This window comes from Arachis duranensis, chromosome 5, assembly GCF_000817695.3.
Source record: "Arachis duranensis cultivar V14167 chromosome 5, aradu.V14167.gnm2.J7QH, whole genome shotgun sequence".
In the NCBI taxonomy this organism is placed as follows: Eukaryota; Viridiplantae; Streptophyta; class Magnoliopsida; order Fabales; family Fabaceae; genus Arachis; species Arachis duranensis.
This window is the reverse complement of record NC_029776.3, coordinates 5,281,813-5,307,868: the sequence shown is the minus strand read 5'-3', so window position 1 is coordinate 5,307,868 and position 26,056 is coordinate 5,281,813. Positions and strand designations below refer to the sequence as shown.

General features: G+C 35.4%; 4 protein-coding genes, 3 non-coding genes and 1 pseudogene across 8 annotated transcripts; 5 read left to right on the top strand and 3 right to left on the bottom strand.

Annotated features, from left to right (window-relative positions):
• Positions 1-3,966: 3,966 nt before the first annotated feature.
• LOC107487574 (ribose-phosphate pyrophosphokinase 1) lies at positions 3,967-6,849 on the top strand. Its single transcript, XM_016108238.3, has 8 exons — positions 3,967-4,349; positions 4,461-4,634; positions 4,746-4,994; positions 5,372-5,515; positions 5,602-5,769; positions 5,873-5,942; positions 6,157-6,238; positions 6,522-6,849. Exons 1-8 carry the CDS (start codon positions 4,194-4,196, stop codon positions 6,700-6,702), a joined length of 1,224 nt encoding a protein of 407 aa, XP_015963724.1. The 5' UTR covers positions 3,967-4,193; the 3' UTR covers positions 6,703-6,849.
• A 1,041-nt stretch (positions 6,850-7,890) lies between these two features.
• LOC127748284 (small nucleolar RNA U61) lies at positions 7,891-7,980 on the top strand. The gene has a single exon (XR_008010226.1). It is a non-coding gene; the product is annotated as a small nucleolar RNA U61 (small nucleolar RNA).
• Positions 7,981-8,131: 151 nt separating this feature from the next.
• Positions 8,132-8,215, top strand: LOC127748286 (small nucleolar RNA snoR14). Its single transcript, XR_008010228.1, has one exon. It is a non-coding gene; the product is annotated as a small nucleolar RNA snoR14 (small nucleolar RNA).
• A 135-nt stretch (positions 8,216-8,350) lies between these two features.
• Positions 8,351-8,444, top strand: LOC127748282 (small nucleolar RNA Z101). Its single transcript, XR_008010224.1, has one exon. It is a non-coding gene; the product is annotated as a small nucleolar RNA Z101 (small nucleolar RNA).
• A 1,022-nt stretch (positions 8,445-9,466) lies between these two features.
• LOC110281440 (uncharacterized) lies at positions 9,467-15,224 on the bottom strand (annotated as a pseudogene).
• On the bottom strand, positions 15,203-16,803 carry LOC107487572 (peroxidase 20). Its single transcript, XM_016108235.3, has 3 exons — positions 16,347-16,803; positions 15,984-16,175; positions 15,203-15,906 (listed from the first exon to the last, which is right to left on the bottom strand). Exons 1-3 carry the CDS (start codon positions 16,563-16,565, stop codon positions 15,313-15,315), a joined length of 1,005 nt encoding a protein of 334 aa, XP_015963721.1. The 5' UTR covers positions 16,566-16,803; the 3' UTR covers positions 15,203-15,312.
• Positions 16,804-17,054: 251 nt separating this feature from the next.
• Positions 17,055-20,415, bottom strand: LOC107487571 (type I inositol polyphosphate 5-phosphatase 2). 2 transcript variants are annotated; one of them, XM_016108232.3, is made up of 11 exons: positions 20,256-20,415; positions 20,050-20,173; positions 19,859-19,951; positions 19,675-19,756; positions 19,470-19,574; positions 18,557-19,382; positions 18,239-18,423; positions 18,040-18,148; positions 17,750-17,898; positions 17,386-17,650; positions 17,055-17,256 (listed from the first exon to the last, which is right to left on the bottom strand). In XM_016108232.3, the coding sequence occupies exons 1-10, from the start codon at positions 20,289-20,291 to the stop codon at positions 17,431-17,433; spliced, it is 1,929 nt and encodes a 642-aa protein (XP_015963718.1). In that variant the 5' UTR covers positions 20,292-20,415; the 3' UTR covers positions 17,055-17,256; positions 17,386-17,430. The 2 variants fall into 2 exon arrangements, with proteins under 2 accessions (XP_015963718.1, XP_015963717.1); XM_016108231.3 differs by having other exon boundaries at positions 19,675-19,762; positions 20,256-20,414.
• A 1,891-nt stretch (positions 20,416-22,306) lies between these two features.
• Positions 22,307-23,729, top strand: LOC127747552 (protein MAIN-LIKE 2-like). Its single transcript, XM_052261587.1, has 2 exons — positions 22,307-22,384; positions 23,232-23,729. Exons 1-2 carry the CDS (start codon positions 22,307-22,309, stop codon positions 23,727-23,729), a joined length of 576 nt encoding a protein of 191 aa, XP_052117547.1.
• The last annotated feature ends 2,327 nt before the right edge of the window (positions 23,730-26,056 follow it).

Sequence of the window (26,056 nt, the reverse complement as noted above, 5' to 3'; positions counted from 1 at the left end):
TTGCCAATTTCATGAGATTGCTCTACAGCCACCAAGGACGGCTGGAGCAACTGGAACAAGAACTAGAGCGACAGTAAGAAGCAGAGAGAAACCTAAGAAGAGAGGTTGAACGACGACAAAAGCTTGAAGAAAAGCTCTTAAGATTGGAGTCCAATCTCCGAGGTAGAGGCCCTCACGCTAACCGAGAAGATATCCCATTAGGGGGAGAAGATCCGTTTAGTGAAGATATTATGAGGGCAAAAGTTCCGAGGAATTTCAAAAGTTCTGACATGGATCTGTACGATGGGACTACCGACCCAAAGCATCACTTGAGCAACTTTAAAAGTTGGATGTATCTAGTCGACGCCTCTGATGCCACCCGCTGCAAAGCCTTTTCAACGACTTTGACAAAAGCGGTAATGAAGTGGTTCGACAACCTTCCCCCAATGTCGATTATCAGCTTCGACGACCTCTCACGCAAGTTCCTCATGCAGTTTTCAATCTAGAAGGACAAAGTCAAGCACGCGCCTAGTCTCTTGGGAGTAAAATAGGAGACCAGAGAACCTCCGAGAGACTATATTAAAAGGTTCAACAAGGCGTGCCTAGAAATTCAAATATCAATTATATTATATATACACTCTAAAATTTAATTACTAAATAAGTTTTTGTTTCTTTAAACAAAAGAGTTCAGCACAATAAAGTGGAGCGAGACAATAAGAAATACAAACACATCAAATAACAACCAAACAACATATCAACACAAAGATTTATCCCATTGTCATCTCCAATATTATTATCAACAACAAAAGAGATTCACACCTTTCCACTCCTTGTAGTTAAGAAAGGACATGTTGATGATTTTCTCTAATGTTTTCTTTTATTCTGAAATATCCTTCTATTTCTTTTCATCTAGATGTTCCAAATGATTGCAAAAAAATATATCAACCATTTTTTGTGCTCCTTCTTTCTATTTATTACTCCTGTCTAACTTTGAAAATGTTCCTTCAAAGTATCCAAAAAATATCATTGTCTGCCAAAATCAGATATCCGTGTGCATCACACTTGCCAAGTAAATTCAGAGCTAAGAAACAAGTGGTGAATACATTCAACATCCTTATTATATAATACAATATATTATCTTTCTGATTAACCATCCCGATCCGACTCGGTCTTTCCTTTGTATTCACACTGCCTATCAAGACAAACTAAACAAACAGCTATACTCTTGGTGGAACTAACTCTTTCCAAATAGTCCTAATAAAATTGTAATTTGTTCCGTCTTCCATAAGCATTTTCGCCTATAACAGCTTCTTGTGAATTTTGGGTATGCATCATCTTGCTTTCATCTTCTGTTTTATCAATCTCTTTTTTTTGAACAATTTTTTCATTCTGTGCTTAAAAAATTACCACAATATCATCTTTTTCATTGTACAACATTGTTCTTGACTCCATTACTGATTTCCAAGTCCTTTTGTTTTTCAGTATCCCCTCCTCCAATTTTGAACACTGATTGTCACTGGCCCCAACATCATTGTCATCCCCTTCTTCCCCCATAACAACCTCTCTAACTCCATCCTTGTCATGCATCGAAGCCTCCCTCCCTCCCTTCGATCCAATTCTTATACCTCCATCAACAAATTCTTGATTAACCCACCATCTGTTTTCAAATTCAATACTATCACTGTTTGCATCATCATCCCAATAGTCCCATCATTCGAGTGCTCAGCGCCATGATCCCCATCATCATGAGCTTCTCCAATCATTCCATCCCCATCACCAACGATTGCATCGAAATATTGTTCCATGATTTTTTGCGTGTTGCTGGACACGCTACGCCGCCGCTTCCATCGTTCCCAACGTCCTCAACATAATCCACATTCTTCACAAATTTAGTGGAGTGTGGTTGGGCTTCAACGTGGTTCAACGGGCACTCTGAATCATCGCTTACACGGTTCGCATCTCGGCCACCTCCAACGTAGTAGTCTCCTTCTCCATGAGACAAATCAACGTCATCTCCTCCGTTATGGCTTGCAAAATGGGTGGGCATACTCTCTCTAAGAATCTTGTTACCCACCCGACCTGGTTATAGCGGACTCGGCCTAGATGCAATGCCTTCTTTAGTGTTGTTCACCCATGTTGTTGATGAACTTGGGCCCATGTGGCCTACTAACCCTTTTTTGTAATTTGTTTATATTACTGGTCCATACATTAGACAGACATTGGTTTTTTTTATCCCTTATGGCCTCCTTTTTCAGCCTATTATGCCTACTGCTATAGCCCCATATCAATGTTTTTCAAATTCTACTTCATTATTTATAACATCACATCCCACAAAATCAGCACTTCCTTCAATATCTCCATAATCTGATTGATATGATTCTATTTTTCTGTGATTATATTTTGAATGGTCATTAATCCGCTCATTTAAAATTAGTTTTGGAATTACCAATCTACCCTTCTCTTCTTCATCCTCCCTTAGCACCTCCATTATCACTTCTGCTGCTTGGTCTCCATAATCTAACGGGTTTGTTAGCCTTATCGACCTTACAACCATATATGCCCATTTACTCGCTGTACCATTCTTTCGTTGTTTGCAGCTTGTGCTACTTTCACCATCATTTTTCAGGTTACAATGCAATCTATATGCTTCACATCCCACCTCTTTTACCAATACATCGAAGTCACTAGTACCTATTGGGATATGAACCTATTCATTGATCACATCCATAACACAGGTATCAATTTGCAGACGTCTGACACTGAAGGAGATGCACGATTCCATTACTTTATCACACCCAACTACTCACCTCATTGACCTTCTATCGTCTTGAAAATATTCACTGACTAAGCATGCAATAGAACTCCAAAACATTCTAATCACACTCTTCGAATTTCACTTCTCTCCAAGTCTATACACCGTGAAACAATTGTAAAAAGCTATTCATTTTAAAAGTGTATGTTTTTTCAACATTCAACACACAATCAAAAGTCAGAAGAGTTTTATACGCTCCCAGTTTCGGTACTTAGATGACTTGAGACAAGTTCTTCACAACCATTTCCTTCAAGGAGTTAAAATCAATAGCATTCGCCGTATCACCTACTAAACTTCTCCATAGCTACTTTAAATATTCTTTCGACACAACTACTTTCACCTTTTTTGTCCACGCGTTTTCCATATGGATCTTGTTCTTTTTTCTGCTTCCTTAATTCTTTTACGTTTATAAGTGAGTTTATTTGGGCCTCTTCTCATTATGGCTGACGAATTATAGTGTTTTGATTGTCACTATCTTCTCTGTGTCCTCTCCATGTCTTTCCTATTCGACATTTTACTGTATTTTATTTCTCCCACAAAATAATTTTGTCTCTCAACTTCATTCATCATTTTTGTTATAGTCTTCAAGACCCTTCATTCACTGTATATCGTACGAATGCAAAAATTTTTCGATTTTAAATTCTAGAATCCTTAACCTATTCTTTAGTTCTACTAATATTTTGTGTGTTTTTCATCTACACTCTCTCTCTTTCTTTCTCGTTCTCTAACAATAATACTGTCTTAATTACTAAATAAATTATTCGTATAGAATATCATTCGAAAAAATATTAATTAATATATACTCTTATAAAGATCATACATTAATAAAATGTCGATGTTTGTATGGATTTTGATGGTTGTTATATAAAACGTTAAAACATAGCATTGTTAGCGCTAACATTTGTAGTAATAATTTGCATATTTTGGAAATAAACGGAAAGAAAGAAAGAAAATAAGAACGGTAGTGCATGAACAATAATATGAATGTACCAGACTACCAGTCAAGTTGTCTAGGTGCATGGAATTTTTTCTTCGCCTTGTATTTAAATCAGCATTAACCACGTTTCCATTTTTCTTATCATCTATTTTTTTTTCTTTTTTTTTTAAATTCATGCTGCATTTGCTAATTACTAACCCTAATTTGGCAAAGAGTATAAACACCTTTGAAAAAAGAAATTGAAAGCTGGCAAGATAAATACGAGCGCCTCTTTGAAACGACGTCGTAGAAGAACCCGTGCATGAACCGCACGCGAATACCGAATCCGGTGCTAAAGAAAGAACATAGACACCACCTTGAACACACTTGCACCGATAAGAGAAATATAAACAAAGCTTAGTTCCAAATTCAAAAGGAACTTCCTCTTTCTCCCACTCACAAGCATAAACCCTTAATCGGCGGCAAATGGCGCACACTCTCCTTCAGCCTCCACCGTTGTCGTCGTCTTCTTCTTCTTCCGCCATGTCTTCCTCTTCCTCTCTCTTCCCTCGTGCCTTCGCTCTTCAATCTCTATCCTTTGATCATTCCCGCACTCCAACCTTCTCTCCCTTTACCTCCCTGGTAATTGCATTTACAATTAATAGTTTTAATTTTCTCATTTGTTCTTCCCACACACTCTCATTTCCCAGTTTACATTATTTTAATTTAAAAAATGGTCCTTTGTTGTGTTAGAAATGTGATATGGTCCAACCCCTAAACTGTGTCAAAGGCGAACCGGTAATTCCAGTTCTCAATGAACCCTCGCTTCCTAAGTTCCTTGAATTACCAAAGACTGGGAGAACAGTCAATAGGAACGGTAACAAGTTGAAGCTTTTCTCTGGCTCCGCCAATCCTGCACTTTCTCAGGTTAAATTCCATTAACAAAATAAAAGTTTCTAGTTTGTTACTTAGCGTGAGTTATCTCTGAATTGGATAGTGTTGTTGTTTTTACTAATTTGCTATTTCCTTTCATTCTAGGAAATTGCTTGGTATATGGGCCAGCAGCTTGGGAAGATTGCTATAAAGCGATTTGCTGATGGCGAAATCTATATCCAGTTGCAAGAGAGTGTTAGAGGTTGTGATGTTTACCTTATTCAACCAACTTGCCCTCCTGCAAATGAGAATCTAATGGAGCTGCAAATAATGATTGATGCATGTCGTAGAGCTTCTGCCAAGAATATCACTGCTGTGATTCCCTACTTTGGATATGCCAGGGCTGATAGAAAGGCAAGTATTCCTTACCTTGAAGCTTATTCTCTTTGGAAGGAATTCATCTGTGTGGTTTGTGAGGTAGTGAAGCAGCTAGTCAATTGATTGTTCATTTTTCTTCTGTGCACATTGCAATGGAGAAATGATTTGTTTTCTCTTGAGTTTAAACCATCATTGAATCAGATGTTTGTGTTTTTATGTCTTATAAGATAGTGTTAAGCTGTCATTGAATATGATGTTTGTGTTTGTATGTTTATAGGATAGTGGCTGGTTAATATAATTTTTTTTTTTGTGTGGCAATATTATTGAAGAAGATTTTCAATCGTGGTTTGTTTGATTGATGAAGCAGTTGAAACTAACCAATGATTGGATTTTCTTGCTCTTCCCCATCTCAGACTCAAGGGCGTGAATCCATTGCAGCTAAACTTGTTGCAAATCTTATTACGAAAGCCGGTGCAGATCGTGTTCTTGCTTGTGACCTTCATTCGGGGCAATCCATGGGTTACTTTGATATTCCTGTGGATCATGTACATTGTCAAGTAAGTAAGATTTAAATGGCAGTGGTTAATTTTGACATTTGTTGACAGCTAGATGTTTTTTAACGGTGCCCTTCTATGCCCACTAGCCTGTCGTCCTTGATTATCTTGCCAGCAAGAGAATAAGTTCAAAAGACTTGGTGGTTGTTTCACCTGATGTTGGTGGCGTTGCAAGGGCACGAGCTTTTGCAAAGAAGTTATCTGATGCACCTTTGGCAATTGTCGACAAAAGGCGTCAGGGACATAATATAGCTGAGGTGATTGCTAGAACTAAATATGTGCATTATCAAGGTCATACTAAATTCCTTTTGGAAATGGCAGTTATTTTTTTGTTTCTTATGTTTGAGCTTTACTCTGCAGGTGATGAATCTGATTGGTGATGTAAAAGGAAAAGTTGCAGTTATGGTGGATGATATGATTGACACAGCTGGTATGGGATTAACTTTCACTTCCAATTTCAACATTTGAATAGGCAGCAGACTATTGGTCCTGAACTTTTATTTGCTGGTTGTTTTTTCTTTTGGGAATGGCAAAGGGATGCGTAATGCTGCCAAAATGAGTTTTCACTAAATTGCTTCAAAAAAATATTTCTGTCAATTTGTTGGGGTTATACTAGTTTGAGTTCTAATTGTACTGCATTTCAGGGACCATTGCCAAAGGTGCTGCTCTGTTACATGAAGAGGGAGCCAAAGAAGTCTATGCATGCTGCACTCATGCTGTTTTCAGGTATTAAGTTGCTTGTGTCATAGATATTAGGAACTATCAAAAGTTTTGTAGGGTCGGTGTCTAACTGTGCAGTGTTATACCCTAATTGAATCATTAGTGCATCAATTTACACTAGTTGTGATATTTTACTCGGTAGAGCCTAGAGTGATATTTTACTATAGAAAGTTGGAAACCTCACAGCATAATTAGGTGTTATCACTTTAATTAAGTTGCATCTGAATTCTGAAGGAATATTATGTTTATGTTTATTGCTTGTTTTGTTTTATTGAAAAAATTATTACAGCCCTCCTGCAATTGAGAGGTTATCTGGTGGCTTATTTCAAGAAGTGATCATCACAAACACCATTCCAGTTGCAGACAAGAACTATTTCCCGCAGTTAACTATTCTTTCCGTAGCAAACCTGTTGGGTGAAACAATTTGGCGTATTCATGATGATAGTTCTGTCAGTAGCATTTTTCTATGATGAGTTCAGATTATTTATCATAGATGATAGATAGATAGGTAAATTAAATCCATACCTGTCTGGAACCCAAGATTTTCTTATTTTGTATCAATTTTACTGGGTTATCACTCAGTAGTTTTATATATATCCTTTTGGAATGTTCAACTTCATGCGTTGTGATTAATCTGCCATGCCTATGACAGCAATTCTTCACAAACCCATACAACACGTTAGGCCTAAATTAACAATGCTTTCTGTTGGGCGAAAAAAAGGGAATTCTTATTTGTATGGTTGCAACTTGATATATAAGGTGGAGAAAAACTTTGCATCCAAACTATATAGTAAAAGGGTTTGATACCTGATAGTAAATGAAAATTAAGTAGAACTTTGATTAAATTCGAAGCCGCGAAATGATGGATCAAAGTCTAAACTTAAAGAAGATTAATAGTTTTAAAACATGGTGACAGATGATGTCATATGTCAACTTAAGATTTGAGATCAATTAGACAATTACTAATGCTAATTCGTTTCCAAAAAAAAAAATTCAAAAAAGACGTAAAATGTAAAATGTGTAATACTCTCTGGTGAAATTTTTTTTATATCTTTATATGTTAAATTAAATATTCAAACTTTTATATGTGAAACTGTTATATTTTTATCCTTTTAAATATGAGTTTAATTTTGATGCATTGATTAGCGTAAAACGTTTTATTACTGTTAGATAAATATTTTTACCAATGTGACGTTACGTAATTAAATGTACGTGTACATTACTTTATACTAACAATGCATTAAAATTAAATTCTTTAGATATTGCATTATAAAAAACTAATTAATTAGAATAAAAAATTATTTGATAAATTTAAATAATTTATATAAAATATAATAAATGTATAGTCTATCTATATATTAAGAAGTGTAACATTTTCTTAATTTAATACGCAGGGTAGAGAATATAGCTAAGATTAAAATGTAAAATATTCAAATTATGTATAACAATATTGTGGCGATTAGAATGGAATGGGCCTCAAAGCAAGTCCGGCTCAATCCAAATCAGCTGAAAACCCTAAAACCCTAATCGGTATTCTATAAATTCAGAAGGTTCCTCCATGTACTTCGATAAGGCGTAGCAGGTAAAGCTTCATGGATGAACTCTTCTCTTCCTAAAACACCTGAAGTCATTAGAAGGATGAAATTGGTTGAGACTTGAGGCAGTGATGAACAAATAACTGTGCCAGAGGCGAGTCTCTTTCTTGAGCTCGTCGTTGATGGCGCAATCCTCTAAGAAGTTCTGAGCTCTCAACTTCATTGATTACATATCTCCCCTCCTTTTTTGTTATGTTTTTCAAAAATCTATTCGTATTTTGGATTTGTGAATTAATTTTGGATTTCGAATTACTGATTGAAATTAGGGATAGGGTTTTGGATGACTGAGAGTAGAAAAAAAAATGCGATGTGACGAAAGAAATTCATTGTCTGTCAATCCGCTGATACTTGCGTGATGTACACATGAATCTCGACAGGCTCTGATCGCTACTTTTACTTCCTCTTCATCGTCATCTAACACCTCTTTTTCTTTTTCTTTCTTTCTTCAGATTTTAAATTTTTATGCTCTATAATTTTGAAAACGAAACGATTTTTTCCGTTATTTGCAAGCAAGGGAAGTAATGTTGGGCATGTGATGAAACTTATTTTGACAAATGGGTAATTTGCGTCTGAATTCTTTCATTGATGCTATACACCTTGGAGACCTGATGCCCTTACCCTTCCCTTATCTCTCTGTTTAGATCTAAAAATTATTAAGCATATAANGTTAGAGTCGTCTTGCTAATTTTTTAATTTACTAACTAAAAAAACTACATTATTTGATCCCTAATTCCTTCGGCTTGTTATTAGAGGAGTACATGGATGAGCCAATTCGAAGATCTGGTCCAATTTTAGGGTAAATCACTTAAATAAGGTAAAAAGAGCAAAAAATTATATAAATTTGTCAAACTAAAAATTATTTTATGAATTAATTAATGCATATTTTTATATTTATATAGTTTGAATTAGGTTATTTTGAATTTGATTTACATGTAATTCGAATTATCTTGATTTGAATTATTCACATTCATATTGATTTGAACCTGATTTGAATTATACTCTGATTTATTAAAAAAATTAATATTTTATTAAAAAATCTACAAAAAATAATAATTTAAAATTAAAAAATATATATTTTATTTTATATATTAAAAAAAGTTAACAAAATATTTAATTATAAAACTTTTTTAAAATATTAATAAGTTATCAATTCGAATTTTGTATAATATTCTTTTGTCCATTTTTAATAGCTTATGAATATTTTTTGATAAATTTTTTAAAATTATATGGTGAGATATTACATGATTCGAATTACACATGAGAAAGTTCGAATTACTCTTATTCGAATTATATGGTGAGCAATTCGAATTCTGTCCATTTTTAATAGGTCATGAATATTTACAAAAAAATATTTTATTTTGTGTAAAATAATTTAAAAAATGGCTAAAAAATGTTAGGAGTACTGTGTGTAATTCGAATCAGGTTGATTTGAATTAGTGGGCGTTGGGTTGATTTGAATTTCTTGGCGTCGAATTAAGGTGATTTGAATTATATGTAAATCAAGTTTGAAACAATCTAATTCGAACTATATAGAAATGTGCATTGGTTGATTCATGAAATAATTTTTGGTTTGGCGGATTTTTTGGTGACTGAAATAAATTAAACAAAGAAAAACAAAACAAACAAAACAAGGAACTGCTTAAATAGAGCACTCCTCCCAAGATGAAAGAAACTCCACATGCGAAAGTTGTAATTTCATCGCCATCTTTGTCATAGTATCTGCTACCGTGTTTGCATCTCTCAAAATAAAACGAAAGTCAACACGCCAATTCCAACGCATGATATCTCTTATTTTGAGCACCAATGAATCAATAAACCCAAAACTATCTTGAGTAACAAAATTAAATGCTATTTTGAGTACCAATGGATCAATAAACTCAAAACCATCTTGAGTAATAAGATTAAATGTTTCCACACAATCCGTCTCACAAATAACATCTCGTTGACCCACATCCCAAGCTAAGAGATATCATCTCCAAATAGCAAACAATTCTCCTTGAAGAATACTATTACTCTCAATCATTCTCAAACACCTCATTTGCCAACTCCCATTACAATCTCTAATAACACAAGCAAAACCAATACTATCACCCGGACCAAAATAACTAGCATCACAATTAATCTTAAAAGTACCAATAAGATAGGGAATGGACATACGTTGTAATTCAAAAATATTCCTAAACTCCTTTTCTGAAGTTAATGCCAGACAAATCACTTTTTTCGGGGGCAAAGTCTCATGGGAATTAAAGATGTCATTATTCCTTACTCGCCATATTCACCAAAGTCCCGAAAAGAACTTGAACGGATGCTCTTTGCTATGATACAAGAACCAGCTCTTCAAATCCAAATGATGACAAGAAATATCCAACTTGTGCCAGACAAGCTGAGCTTTTGGACAATCCCGAATACAATGTAAAACCGATTCTTGGCTAGAAAGACATCTTAGACACCTATCCGATGACGACATCCCTCTTCTAAAGCAAAAATTTGCAGTAGGAAGAGCCTCCTTAAGACACAACCAAACCAAAAACTTATGCTTTTCCGAAACAAGCTAACGCCAAAGCCAACGCCAATTCTCCTGCTCCTCCCAACCAAACAGCTGCTTACACAACCACAAGTAACCATTGCGTGAGTCATAGACTTTGGCAGCAGACCCACCAATACCAACCCACTTCTGGACCTGCTTGTTTATCTGGATTGTAAGAGAGAATATTATCTTTCAGATTTTGAGATAAAGGAGAATAAAGAGTATCCAAATGCCACCTACCAACCGACCAAATATCCTGTATCCGGAGATTCGAATCAGAAATGTGAACATAATCCATCTCATTAGATAACCGTCCTTCTCTCCCCCAGCTAGAAAACCAAAAATTTTAGTTCAAATCTGCAATACACCAAGCAAACTCATCCTTCAACACTTCCCAAGCCTTGCAAAGACACTTCCAAATGGGAAAGTCCTTGTTCTTAGGATAACTAAAACAGTCATATAGAGATGATCGGTATTTGGCATCCAACAATTGGACCCAAAGCTTGTTTGGCTGCTGGAAAAAAGTCCAAACTAGCTTCCCAAGAAGAGCAATATTTACACAATAAGGATCTCTAATCTCTAAACCTCCATATTTTTTTGGAGTAACCAGTACCTTCCAACTAACAAGATTTAATTCTCTTCCATCAACTTGTCCTTTCCAAAGAAAATTCCTCATCATATACTCCAATTTACTAATGATTCTTTTGAGAAAAATAGAGACCTGCATCTGGTACGTGGGAATAGCGGCGGCAACAGAATTAACCAAGCAGAGTCTACCAGCCCGATTGAGTAAACTCTCTTTCCAGCTTGCTAGCCTACTCCAAATCTTATCTAGGACATCATTGAAAGCTGAACGAGTCACCCTAGAATGACTAAGGGTAACTCCAAGATACTTGCCCAAGTCCAGGACAAATCTGATAAAAGATACCCCAGTGAAAACCCATTTCCTTGTTGCAGAGACATTCTTGGAGCAAAGCGCTTTAGACTTCTCCACATTAATCTTCATCCCAGATGCTTTGCATAAAGTCTCTAAAACCAACATCACATTTTACACTTGTCTCTTTGTAGCTTTACAGAATAGAAGCAAGTCATCCGCAAACATTAAGTGGGATATTCTTGGTCCCCCTCTAGAAATAGCAATCGGCTCCCACAAGCCCAAATCAACCTGATGACTAATAAAGCATGCCAATCGCTCCATACACAACACAAAAATATAGGGTGACATAGGGTCTCCTTGTCTAAGACCTCGGCTAGGAGTAAAGCCATTCAGACGATTCCCATTCCAAAGAATAGATAAGGAAGAAGCAGTGACACAATTCATAATCAAATTAAGTGTAGGAATAGAAAAACCAAAGCTCTTAAGGGTATAAGCTAAAAACTTCCAGTCAACTCTGTCATAAGCTTTCTCCAGATCAATCTTAAAGGCCAGTGTGCCTTTCTTTGATTTAGTCTTCTTCATAAAGTGGAGGACTTCTTGAGCAATAATGATGTTGTCAGAAGTTCCTCGTCCCGGAATAAATTCTCCTTGAAGCGGGCCAACAATATCCGCAAGATGAGGACAAAGCCTATTAACAAAGACCTTCGTGATGATCTTGTAAACTACATTGCAGAGACTAATCGGCCTGAAATCTTTCATAGATACCGGTGATTCAACCTTTGGAATAAGAACCAGTAAAGTCTCCAACATTCTCGGATCAAGAGTAACACCGGAAAATGCCTGCTTAACCATCTTCCAAACATCAAGACCAATGATCTCCCAATATTCTTTGAAGAAGAAAGCTTGAAACCCATCAGGACTCGGAGTTTTAAAAGAGTTCATGTGAAAAACAGCTGTTCTGACTTCCTCCATAGTAACTGGTGCCGTAAGATTATTGCAAGCTTTCTCATTTAGAGAAGGAAGAGGTACACCACCAAGACAACCCAAATCAACATCATCCAAATGACAGAATAAGCTTTTATAGAAAGACTCCACTTCTTGACTCAGAACCTCTGGATCAGTTTCAAACACTCCATCCTTGAGAAAAAGGCAATGAATCTTATTATGCTTCCTTCGCGCAAGAGTTTGAATATGAAAGAATCTTGTATTCCTATCCCCGAACCTTACCCACTTCTCTCTGGACTTTTGGAACCATAGGAGCTCTTCTTGCACTAGAGTATTATTATAATCATCAAGCAACTGTTGCTCTTTTTGACGCAAATAAATACTATCCACCACTTCTAAATGCTTTTGCAAATAATTAATCTGCTGCTCTAATTCACATTTCTTAACAAAAATGTTACCAAATACCTTCGAGTTAAACTCTAGTGAATTCTTCTGTACTTCCGAAAGTTTGCCATGAATCCCTCTATTACTAGACCACCATGACTGGTTCACAATATCCCTATACCCAAGATGAGTAGCCCAAGCAGCAACAAATCGGAAAGGTCGGTTCTATTTAGGCTGAGGACGACCTTTACAACGCACCAGAATAGGGCAATGATCAGACTGAAGCCTATTTAAAACTTCTGCATAAGCCTCTGGAAAGATAGATAACCAACTACTATTTATACAGACTCGATCAAGCTTTTTTGCCACGTCAACATAATTTTTCACCCTCCTGTACCAAAAAACTGCCTCCCAATAGTCTTCAAATCAAACAAACCACTATCCCCTAACGAAGTAGCAAACATGTTTGCTCTTTGATGAGAAAATTGGCAGCCTTTAGATTCATGAGAAAATTTGACTTCATTAAAATCACCAAGAACAATCCAAGGTCCTTGAAAAACCATGGAATGTGCAACAAGATAATCCCGAATGAGAACTCTTTTATTAAATTGAGGACTGCCATAAATACCACTACACCTCCAAATTAAATTAACAAAGTGAACCTCAACAGTAACACCCTGATCAAAAGCATCAATGAACTTACAACAAACACCCTTCATAGAGGATAGAAACCAAATACCTCCCTTATGCCCCCTCTGCTTCTACTATACCAACAGAGTGATACCACAACCTTTCCCAAAATAATTTTAAATGCTGAAAAGGGGAGTGAGTTTCAATCACAATAAAGAAAACATGTCTAAATTTTTTAACAAGTTCCTTACAATGCACCCGGGCTAACTTATTAGAAACACCCCTAATATTCCAAACAATCATATTTAAACTATCCATAAATAATAGGGACAGAATAAATAAGAATATAAACTCTAAACAGAATCACCAACCTCAATAAGTGGTTTGTCCTGCGGTACTGGCACACTCTGATCCTCAATAATTGCCACCTTCGGACCCCCTGACACTGCACCTGCCATGCTTCCATCTACTAAGGTTTCCTCCGTTGTGCCACCATTTTTATCAACTGGCGAGTTCTGCAGGGAGGAAGGCCGAGGAAGCTTCTGTGGAGAAATTCCACGACGTGCAGGAGTTCTGCGTGATGGAGATGGTGCAATTTCATATTTTTCTCGCTTCCCCATCCTAGTGCCAATTGATTTGCCTCCATCACCATGCAAATTGGGCCTTGGAACTCTTCTCGAACCATATTTGTGCTGCTTTCCATCTTGGTCCTTCAAACCTGATGACTGGCCCATTGTGAATTTTTCCTTACGCAGCACTTGTTGTCAGCCCTCTCCATCATCCATGCATGCCTCATTAACATGACCATCAGGCACGTGAGGAGCCAATGATTCCGTAACCACATCATTCCCTTTAACAACTCCTAATTTCTCACCCAAATTACGAGGATTCTCACCCAAATCACGAGCTTCTGATTCAGCCTCTTTTTGAATCTCATGATTGTTGTGTAGCACTAGTGTCGGGGCTTCATTATTTTTTCCATCACCAAAGGAATTTTCATTTCCTTCCAAGGACTCCTTCTTCATGCACAACGATTTATCATGCCCATACCGTGCACAAGTAGCACAAATCAACTGTAAAATCTTGTACTCCACTTCATAAGTCACACCTTCCACTATAATATGTTTGATTACAGGCAACTCAAGATTAATTTGAATACAAGCTCAGGCATATTTTTCTCTTTCTGCAAGCTTAGTGGCCAAATCTACTTTCACCGGAACTCCTATTGCAGAAGCAATTCGCAGCATTGCTTGTTCCTGGTAGCACCAAATTGGAAGTCTCGAGACTCGAATCCATACCAACGTTGATCCAAAGGATTTTTTGCATGGCCTAAAATCCACATCACATGGCTTTATTGCAACATAGTGACTGTCTATCAACCACGGGCCACCAAGAATGACTTTCTCACGATCCGCAACAATATCAAATTTAACCAAAAAATATCCAAACTCCACATCCAACAAATCAAACCCTTCTTTGATGCGCCATACTATCCGAAGCTTATGCATGAGAGCCGTGTAGCCATAATGCTTATCCAGCACCTTCATCACGATGGCTTCCTTATAAGGTTCAGCTAGACAGCTCTTTGCTTCCTTGGTAAAACTGACACTTGGTGGACGAAAATCACCTTACTTACCTGTTTCCGTCGCGATACCATCCCTTGGTTGGACGGATTTGTGTAATTTTTTGCTTCCCTTGATTTAATATAGTGATTTGCCCATTAAATATTTTAAGAATTAATTTAGTGACTTATTGGATTTAAGGTCGGATAAAAATTTTAAAAATAGATTTGGTCATTAATTTAGTCTAAATCTAGGTTAAGATGAATTTGGCTTCACTCGATTTATGCGTACTCTAAGNTATTATTAAAATTAATAGTTATAATCCAAAAATATTTAAGTTTTATCGAATTTAGAATCGAATTAGAATTTAAAAAATAAATTCGATATATATTTAAAGTCTAAATCAAGACAAATTTGATTTCACTAGTCCATGAACATTCCCACCGGCTATAATAAAATTGAAAGAAAACATTATTGAGGATTTTACATGACCGAAAGAAAAACAAAACTTATATTCTATGAAATAGAATAAACATAAAATAGAAATTCTCAAAGTCAAACTAAGCATTGACGAACCTACAATTTTGCCTAATTTGCCCTTCATTTCCAGTAAGTACATTAATATTCCCCATCTTGATCATGGATCTAGCAAACGACTTAAAGAAAAGGTCTTCATTGGCGGCATAAGCCCAAACCTGCTCCGTAATTCTACCATCGTAATCTTGACTAATCAACACGTTATCAGAGCCTAACAAACCATTCCCTTGTAGAATATTAATGAAGTAATGGTTGTCAAACCTGTTTGGGGTCTCATAATCCAACGGTGCAAATTTGTTGTCCCTTCCAGTAATGGGGCACACGGACTGTAGGATCCTTCGGAAGCTTGTGTAACGCTTATAGTGATCATAGCCATAGTGATATTCCTGCTTCGGTTCATAGATTCTTTGCCTGAAGCTCACACATCTTGCTCTTCCAATGGTGTGGCTACCTGATAGAGCTACCAAGTCTCCTATGTCGAGTTCCTGCTGCGCAAAGTTGTTGATGAGAGCTTCCAAGGAGGAATTTGGAGCTGGGATAAACAAGTTTGCGCCGCTGAAACTCGATTCTAGAGAGTCTTTTCTCCCAAGCAACACGTCCCATCTCGGTCCTCCTCTCTAATAGTAGTAGATGTGATAAGTAGACGATTATGTAAAATATTTTATATTGTTAATGCATAAAAATTATGCTGTACCAGTTGAACTGCATCGCGAGCTGCAAGTGCAAGAATATCTGCACAAGAAACTGTTAGGGGGCATTCCTCTTCAAGCAAGAACTTGATCTTGTCTATGATCTCAAATCCACGCAGTGAATCCTTGTTTGGTCCTGCTTCTTTTTCGCTTGCCATCCCTTCAACGCTGTCCAAAAGCACCGATGCGTCGCACCCCTACAGACGCATCCACATGTACAAATATTTCATTGACTTTCTCTATACTTTTGTCTCGTACTTTTAAACATTAATAATTAACTGTTAGTCAAAAACAATAATTTCTGATAGCTATGTAACCTTCAACGTACAAAGAATAATGTATAGAGATGGTTTAGTTTAATTGATTACCATCACAAAACAATCATGAAAGTGTAGTCGCAGTAATGATGCTGCCAGACGAGGATCTTTCAACACTGCTACTTCAACATTGTGTCTCACTATCTCTTCAGCCAAGGGACACTTGTCTTGGTAGTACTCATGAACAAGAACATCATCGACGCTCCGAGTCAGACTTGGTGTGTTGAGCAGAACAGTAATTAAGATCAATAAGAGTTTCATATGCTCCATTGATGAAAAATGTACTGATCCTGTTGTTTCTCAATGTGTTGATTGATACTTAAGTAGCTAGCAACCACTCTGATAAAGATGTTTTCTTGTACCATTTGATTTCAATTTGTTTCTGCATTGTCAAACCAAACTCTTGCACTGCAGAAATTTTTCAGGTGCTTTCGGTTTAACCAAGAGTTGATGCAACTACCATCACCTAATTGCATTTTCTTAACTTCTGTTTTGGAGATTGTTTTTCTTTTTGAAACTACCTTTGGTGAAGTGCATATAAAGACAATGGATTTCCCTACTATTAATTGTCCATATAAAATACTTGACATTAATCAAAATTAATCTTTCTTTTGAATATAATCATGTTTCTAATTTCCCAAGCAATGTGGTATTAAGTAATTTTCAAGAACCAAGTCCATTGTATAAATCAATATTTGGCTTACATAGAATGTGTCTACTAGTGTGTTTCAAAAAGAAAGAAAGAAAAAGGACCAAAACTTTATTGTCCAAGAACCAATAAATGGAGTGATTGTTTACCAAAGATAAAAAGAACCCCTCTTCATATATCAGCCTATTACTATGTACATATTTCTTTTTAGTGTAACAATTATATGGATAATGCTTCCATGTAACTCAGGTTTGCCATAGTGCTCCTTATAAATTTGTCACATGACTTCAAAGACAGCAGAGATCTCACACCCTGTAGAGAAGCAAGAAATCATGTTATCTCCATGCAAGTCAAATATAATTATATAGACACCATGTATACCCTTTCTAAGATATCAGAACACATTTATTTAAAGATGATATTAAAAAAAAAATCCCTTACCAAGTACATTGATATTGCTCCCTTTCTTGAAAGAATGCCTAATGTCTAATAATATGATTCTATTGCACCATCTTCATCAAGAAATATCTCAGGGTGTATTGCTGCACTATTGACATTTAAAACTCTCTTAAGTTTTCGGTGGTCAAATACTTCAACTTCAACCAAGAATATTGAACTAACAGGTCTATGATCCGAGAGCTTAATTTCTGCACGTTCATATTGAAGTTGCTTTATACCTTTTCCTAGCCACAATATACGGTCACACCTGCATAACCATACCCAGAATCAAACTCTGCATAACCATGCATGTACTTTGATCCAAACAAAGATTTAGGCTTGTTTGTTTGTAGAATGTTGCACTTACCATGCTGGAGATCTCTTCTTTTCACCTTCTTTTGTGTTCTCACCAACATATCTATCAGAGTTAAATTCATACTTGTAAGTTGGTGGAAAGTTTATCAATCCCTCTCTCCATCCACTAAATACATGCCCCTCTCGCAATTCTTTGCTTAGCTGCAATACAAATTAAGTGGGAAAATTTAGAAATTATCTAAGATAAACCAAATTTGCATCCATTTAATTAGTAGTATATAAACAAACAAGTAAAGTTGAAAGATTTAATGATGATAAAAGATACTAAGATAGCATTCTTACTTGATCATTATTCTTAAGTTGATCCCACTTCTTTAGAGCCACCAACTTTCGAACCTCGGTATCCAACATGTCAATACGATAATTCAAATCCCCAAACCAGAAAATCTGACTGTTACAGCAGGAAACAAGTCATGAATGACAATGAACACATAATCTTAAAGAACAATCTGCATAAAGCTTGAGGTTAATAAAGGCTTACTCATGAGATGGGATTGTTTGTGGTTGATCTGTATCAAACACAGAAGAGGATGAAAAACAAGTTCTTCTTAGGATTTCGTGAACATCGGAGTTTCGCCTAGCTCCATCCTTTTGGCCAGATGTAAGGTGGGAGCAAACAAAGCACAGGCGTGATTGATAGAGAGACATACTAACTGAAACAGAACCCTGCATCAGTGAGAATTGTGTTGGTCATAACTTCTACTCATGTTGGTCTAAATGAGCAAGTTTCTATGTGTAAATCCAAAAAAGACTAATGATGATGATCATAGAATGCATGATATTATCAATGATTGCTTACCTTGTTTCCCATGTAGCCCATGAAACCAACACCAACAGGAGAAACTTTCAAATTGTTAATGTGTCTTCTCAACTTCCTCTGCACCCAAACAGAGACATAGATCCCTACCATTTGCTTGCTGACAATCCGAACATACCTCGGCCGCGAATTCAAGGCACTTAATCCATCTTCATTGTCATGAACATGGCTTTCGGGTAACTCAACAAAAGCATCATCTTCCTCAGCTATTAACAGGTCAGTGACTTCATCTAAGGACTCAACTATTTCAGGTATCACTTTCTGCTCTTTCCACAACAATCCCAAGTTTCCAGAACTATGGTGCGAGCGCTTCAATCCAGCACCATATATCAAAGAACTTTCATTCCTGTTAAATCCAATTCTTGCTGAGCTACTTAGTACTCTCCTCAACTTTGCATCTGAATCAACAATTTGTGGGATTGCATCTAGTGGTCTTTCAGGCCAATCTATTATCTTCTGAAGATCAAGGCCATAGATTTTTCTCAACTCCAAACTCTTGCTTATCCCAATTATATCTTTAGCTTCATTCTGCTGATGCAGATCATAATTGTCAGCTACAGTTCCTACATACTCCTCATTCATCACCATATCTATTGCATTACCATCTATATTCTCTGCTAGAAGAATATCATCAGCAGAAGTAGTTCTTAGCACCGGCGAAGGAGGCGCGCTGTAACTTTTGTGTATTCCATCAGGCTCATAAGACTTGTTTAGTGTTCTTCTAATGATTGCTTCCCATTTTCTGATTGGTGCATTGTCCTCTGCTCCTAGTACATTTCCAGCATTCAATGGAACTACCTCTTGAAACCTGTGGTACCAGAGTTATAATCAACTATGATTCAATAAAAGACAGTTCTTTGATCATAAAGCATTGGAATCTTGAGAAAGTGGTTACCCCAGAATGTAAATATCTGCTGGTTCTTGAGTAGAAAGCCATTCATCAATCCCAAGATCTTCACTTGGAGTTCTTCCAGCAACATTCCAAGTTCCAATTGTTACCCTGCAGAAAAAAATGAACCATGTTCAAGATGCATATATATTTCATTGATTACTGAACTTGAATGTTGATTATGCAATGCATGATTATCATCACCACAAACCTCACTTCCTTAGAATTTATGTACTGAGCACGAAGTGTTTCTGATTTCCCTCTTCTGTGTCTTGTCTTGTTTCCCTTGCAAGCTGCATCTGAATCACAAATATCAAATCAAAGATTATGATCAATTTCCATGCAAACCATGCCAAGATGCTATCAATTTTTGTAACCAGTAAGAGAATTATTGCCTGATGATAAATGACTTTGGAATATGCATTGGTTCCCTTGAGTTCTAGGTGGATTATCTTGGAGCATTCGAGTTCTTGAATCCTTAAATGAACCTGAAACAAGAAGAGGAAACAATCAAAGATAAAAAATAGAAACAAAAAGCAATGAATACAATAATGAATGTAGTAGTAGTTAAACTCCAAATGCATACCATCATCTTCACTCTCAGTTTCAGTTTCAGTTTCAGTTTCAGCATCAACTTCATCTTCACTAAAATCATTGGCCTTAGGCTTAATATTCAGCCACTTTTTCATCACAATGGAAGGCCAAAAGGCCTGCTACAACAAAATGAAAAACCATGAAATCTAATCACATAATTAAGTGTCAAAGAATGATGTTAATTATCAATTTAATTACCTCTGAACGTTTTCCTCTCTTTGCCTTCATATGCATCTTCTCAGGTCAAAGACTACTACAACAACACAACAACACAAGCTTCTTAAATTAAATATATAGAAATAGAATCAATCACTGACATTCATTTGGTGCTATATGAATTGACATGTAACATATATATATATTTTTAAATATCAGAGGCACTATATCTGACATTGGATTAATGAGAAGGAAGATTCGTACAAGGAGCAATGTTAGAAAATGACAGAAAATGTTAAAATGTGTGTGTGAACATACATTACAATTACATCCACAATCACAACTTGCAAAAGCAAAAATAATAACACTGCTGGTCCTCACAGCAAGACTCTCACCACGTCTCAATTTTCATATAATTAAAAAAACAACCACTATACTTATTCAATTCGAATTCCAAGACATAGAAACCATGTCACTTTCAGATGAAGACTTGTATGTTAATTAATTAATTTCTCATAATAATAAAGCCCCAACAAACACAAGAATGCTGAAAATATTAATGTTGATGACTAATATTTGCTTAGAATTTTGTCATAATCAATTAAGCAGGTAACTAGTTAACAATAATGCAAATAAAAATATCAGATAGAAACAAGTACAAATTTACCAAGTGCCAGAAAAGTTAAAAGGGTGTAGCAAAAAAACATAAATACATACATATACTGATATACATATATATTTATATATATATAATCACCGTCAAGATGTGCAAAAAAGACCCCACAAAAATGGTAATATGTCTGTAACAAAGCAATGACCTTATGATTAAACAAAGCACTAGTTGACACTTTGACACTTACATTACATAAATTCTATACATAAAATAAGAATAAGAAAATGGTTGGTTCAAATGGACAAGTAGAAACTACACTATACTAAGGAATGCATGATTTAATAGACAGCTGTAGACCCATTGGTTTCTCAATAGATCTTGTATTCTATCTCCTATCTTTTTTCTGGCCCTTCTTTTTTCTCTCTTCACAAACCAACATCTATATATAAATAAATTATAATGAATAAATTAAAAAGGGTAAGACATTGACACAAAAATTGAAATATTATGAGGGATGGCAGATATGTAGGGCCATTGCTGAGCGCACTACTAGTGAATGAAGATAAGAATTCTGTCATTCTGTGATTTTTCAACCCGGTCAAATGAACAGAACTGGTCTAAAGTTTAATTACTATTATCCATTTTTATATATTATGACGGTTCAGAATCTGGACAAGAAAAAAAAAATTAATTCTATCTCTCTCACCCTTCTGTTTGAACTTTGAATGTTTGAATAAGATTACAAAAAGAATAATTTTAATAGACAGATAAAATTATTGGAAAAATTTTAAGTATATCGAAAAATACTAGTGTCCCAGTTGTTTTAATCGTTGATCTAAATTATAAAAAATATATATGATATATATTAATTAAAATCAACGGTTAAAACAACTGAAACACCAATATTCTCGATACACTTAAAACTCTTCCAAAATTATTTTATATATATATATTCAATTATATAACATTGTATTAATAAAAACTTATTTTTATATTAATTGTATAAATAATTATCTAAAAAATAATTATAATTATATCACTATATAAAATAATTTATATTATCAATATATCAAAATTAAAATTAGATTAAACAAGACTAGACTATACCGGAAATTAATTTTGATATGGAGCTAGCCTTGGTGCTATACAACATTATGGGGAGGCTTTGTGCTTAACAGATGTGTGGGATCAGAGGGCAAGGGAATCGGACCGTGCGTTTTGGGGGGAGTTAATCGGACGGTCCGATTTTGAAGCACAACACGGACGGTCCGAGTTGTGAAGGAGCTTCCACGCGTCGCAGCTCCCTTGCTCCCCAGGACGGTGCCCCCTCACCCAGCAATGAAGTAATTACCACCAAACCTACCTCCGAAACTCCCTCAAACCATCATTTTCATCTATCCTCACCCACCAGCAGCCACATTCCTTCTTCTTCTTCATCCTTCAAGAACACACATAACCCTTTTATACAAGATAAAGCAAGATGCCGAAGAAAAAAAAATATAGAGATGTAGATCGTCCTGAATATCATATTGTAAATTATCTCAGCTATGATGACTATGTAAGTGTATTTATTAATTTTTTTAATATTTCAAAATCAGTATTAGTGTTGTTAGAAAGTTAATTATAGTTATTATTTGAGATAGTTTAGGAGGAGATATATAACAACAACAAACTGACTATTAATATTGTTCTTAATGTCATCATTATTTTTATTTTTAGTATTTAAAATTATAATTACAATTGTTAAGAGTTTTAGTTATAGTTGTTTGTTTGCCTGATGTAGTAGTAGCGTTTTAGCTTAGGATAGTACATTATTATTATTATTATTATTATTATTTAAAAATTTAGTGATTATTACTAGAAATTTAGTTAAAATTGTTATTGTTAGTAGTAGTAGTTTAAGTTATATTATAAGTGGGTTTATAGTTATTATTATTATAATTATTATTATTTAGAAATAAATAAACCGATTATTTCTAAAACTATAATTAAAATAGTACATTATTATTGTTATTTAAAAATTCACTAATTATTACTAGAAATTTAGTTAAAATTGTTGTTGTTAGTAGTTTAAGTTATATTATAAGTGGGTGACATTATAGTTATTATTATTAGTATTATTGTTGTTGAGTTAAGAAATTAACTAAATTAATTAGTGATGACAAACATTATTTTTGGGCAAAATAAATAATTAGTGTTAAGTGTTAATAAGTATATGTAATAAATAAACTGACTTAATATTTAATATTTGTTGAGTAACTGGTCATATATGATTAATAATTATGGTTACTTAATTAGTAAGTTAGGGTCGTAATGACTAAATTTGCTAAATAACATATAGTTATGATATTTCTGTGATAAATTAATAATTGTTAATAACTTGAGTGGTATTTTTGATTTTGTAGAGTTCACGGATGTTGACGTGTGATCATCCTGTACCCCCGGATCGGTATGATGAAAGAGTTGAGGATCATTTAAGGGTAACAGGTTTTTATTATGCGTCCCAGATTGGAATAGTCCAAAATCAGAAGGCATTGGTGAATGCTTTAGTTGAAAGGTGGCATCCAGATACACATACCTTTCACCTTCCTGTTGGTGAATGTGCTGTGACGCTAGAAGATGTGGCCTTAATTCTCGGTCTTCCGACGGACGGTCTTCCAGTCACAGGGATGACTATTAGTAGCTTTGATGCCTTAGAGGCGGAGTGTCTCAATCAATTCGGGGTTGCACCAAGAAAGTCAGAGTGCAGAGGGAGCTGTATAAAACTGACATGGCTTCGAGATCTTAGAGAACGCTTACAGTTGGTTGATGAGATCAGTATACAGAGGTATGTCAAGTGCCACATAATGTTATTGATCGGTACGATATTGTTTGGAGACAAGTCTGGAGCATCTGTGCACTGAAAATATCTGCCCTTGCTAAATGATTTTGGCAATATCGGACAATACAGTTGGGGTTCCGCATGCCTAGCCCACCTTTACAGGGCATTATGTAGAGCATCTCGTTATGACTGTAAGGAGATCGATGGTCCACTCACACTGTTAGACATATATTTAATAGCCAAATTTAAAGATAGATCAATATTCACTGCATCGTTTGTGATATAAATAAACTTTATATCAGGTTGTATCTCAGTCCAAATAAAATAAAGTGCTAAAAAGATAATTACCTAAATACTTAAGTCCATACTAATTTATATTTAACTAAACCAATAACAAATTAAAAAAAGATTATTATCTACAACTTACCTAAATAAGCACAACAAACAAATTTTAATTCGGTATACATTCACATGTCACCTAACTTTCAAATCTACATCAATTATTAGAAAATTCTTATCTTTTTAATAAACATAGCCAATTACGTACCTACACTCGTATATTCCGGAAACTCCGGAACATGCATGGCTTCCAAATCCAACACTCGCATGAAAGATGGCTCCTCAAAGGGCACTTCATTTACGAGTGCATTTGCCACGTCTGTCACATCTGGAGCCACAGTGCCATCCCCTTGCTCTTCATTCCCGTCTGGACCGACAACTTCGTAATTGCTTTCAAACTCTTCTTCACTGTCACTATTGTAATCTTCTCGTACAATATTCCGGTCGGACTCAGATTGTTCGAATTCCACATACAGTTCAATGAACGAGATTCGGGCACGACTTTCAAAATACATTGAAAACATCTCTTGCAAACTCGCTTCGTCGGTGACATATTTGGCTTCAAATTGGACGAATCCACCGAACACCGGTATGGGATATCTGTATAAAATACAAGATATTTTTCTCGACATCTCAGAATCAATCTTCTCACAGATCACACCTTTGAACTCTTCAAATGAGATTGTGAAGGGAATAACAACATCTAACGGATTTTCACAAATAAATTTCACTCCCTCAGAAGTTTGTAACAAAATCTGACCAAAATAATACACTTTTAAAAGAACTCTATCATCCATCTCTCTCACTTACCTAAATAAGAACAGAAACTATAAAACCAAAATTTTTTATCTCATTTTACAGAAACTAAGAAGGACACAGGTAGAAGAAGAGAGGAGAAGAAGTGCTCAAGCAAGAAGAAGAAGAACCAGATCTGAAATCTTCTTCACAACACACACCCTTATACACCCATAAATCGGACCCAGCGATTACTTGCATCTGATTCAAAAAGTTATAACACTCAAATCGGACCATGCGACTACTACTTTTTTCGTTAACTCATAATTTAAATGCAGCCCTAAATCGGACCCTACGATTACTTATGTCTGATTCAAAAAAAACTATGAAACCCTAATCGGACCATGCGACTTCTCAAATCATTTTTTTATCAGTTTTTAAACACTCACAACACGGATGGTCCGATTAGAGTGTTGCTGCGTTTTCAAATTTTTCCTTCAATGAAATCGGAGCATCCGATTTTGGCATCCAATTTATTTATGAAGTAGTCGCACAGTCCGACTTCTACAACCTTTTACTGAGCAAAAACCTACCCCACAATATGGTCTAGCTCCCATGTGACCCATATCCATGCGAAACACAACCATGGTCTCCATAACAAGAAAAAAGAGCCAGACTATACACAAACACCTAAATTACTATTTTTGATGTGTTTATCTTTTCTCAAAGTGGATTAAGCCAGCAAAAGGAAGCGACCTTCTTTGTTTGTAAAAGTTGTAATAATGGCATGTGGACCATTGGGACTTGGTGAGGGACACCCTATCTTATCAGTGACCTATGTTAGCCTTCATAGCCATAAAATATGAGTTAAGACCCAATTCATCAAAAATTTTTTATTTGGTAATTTATAATATATTATTAGTAAGTATGCATGTGACTAATTCATTTGATCTGATTAAAATTCTCTAAAAAATGTAAAGATCTCTCAACAAAGAACTTTCATGTTTCTCAAAAATCTTTTATGTTACTTAGTATTGAAGTGACTTAATTGGAGATAATAATGTTGGTTTAGCCATAGCCAGCCTTAATTACGTGGTTTTATCTTTATGACGGATCTCAAGGAACACGATTCTGTGAAACTTTTTCCCATTAAAAGAAAATCTAAACCAAGAGATTAGTTGTATGTATATATATCAAGCAAGAATAATATTATTTTTGTTATTCAAATGCAATGTCGTCTATGTGATAAAGTACGAATGTACTACTTTAATTTGTATCACAAAATTCAGGTTTGATGTATATTATTATACAAATAATCTTAGATGCACATAAAAA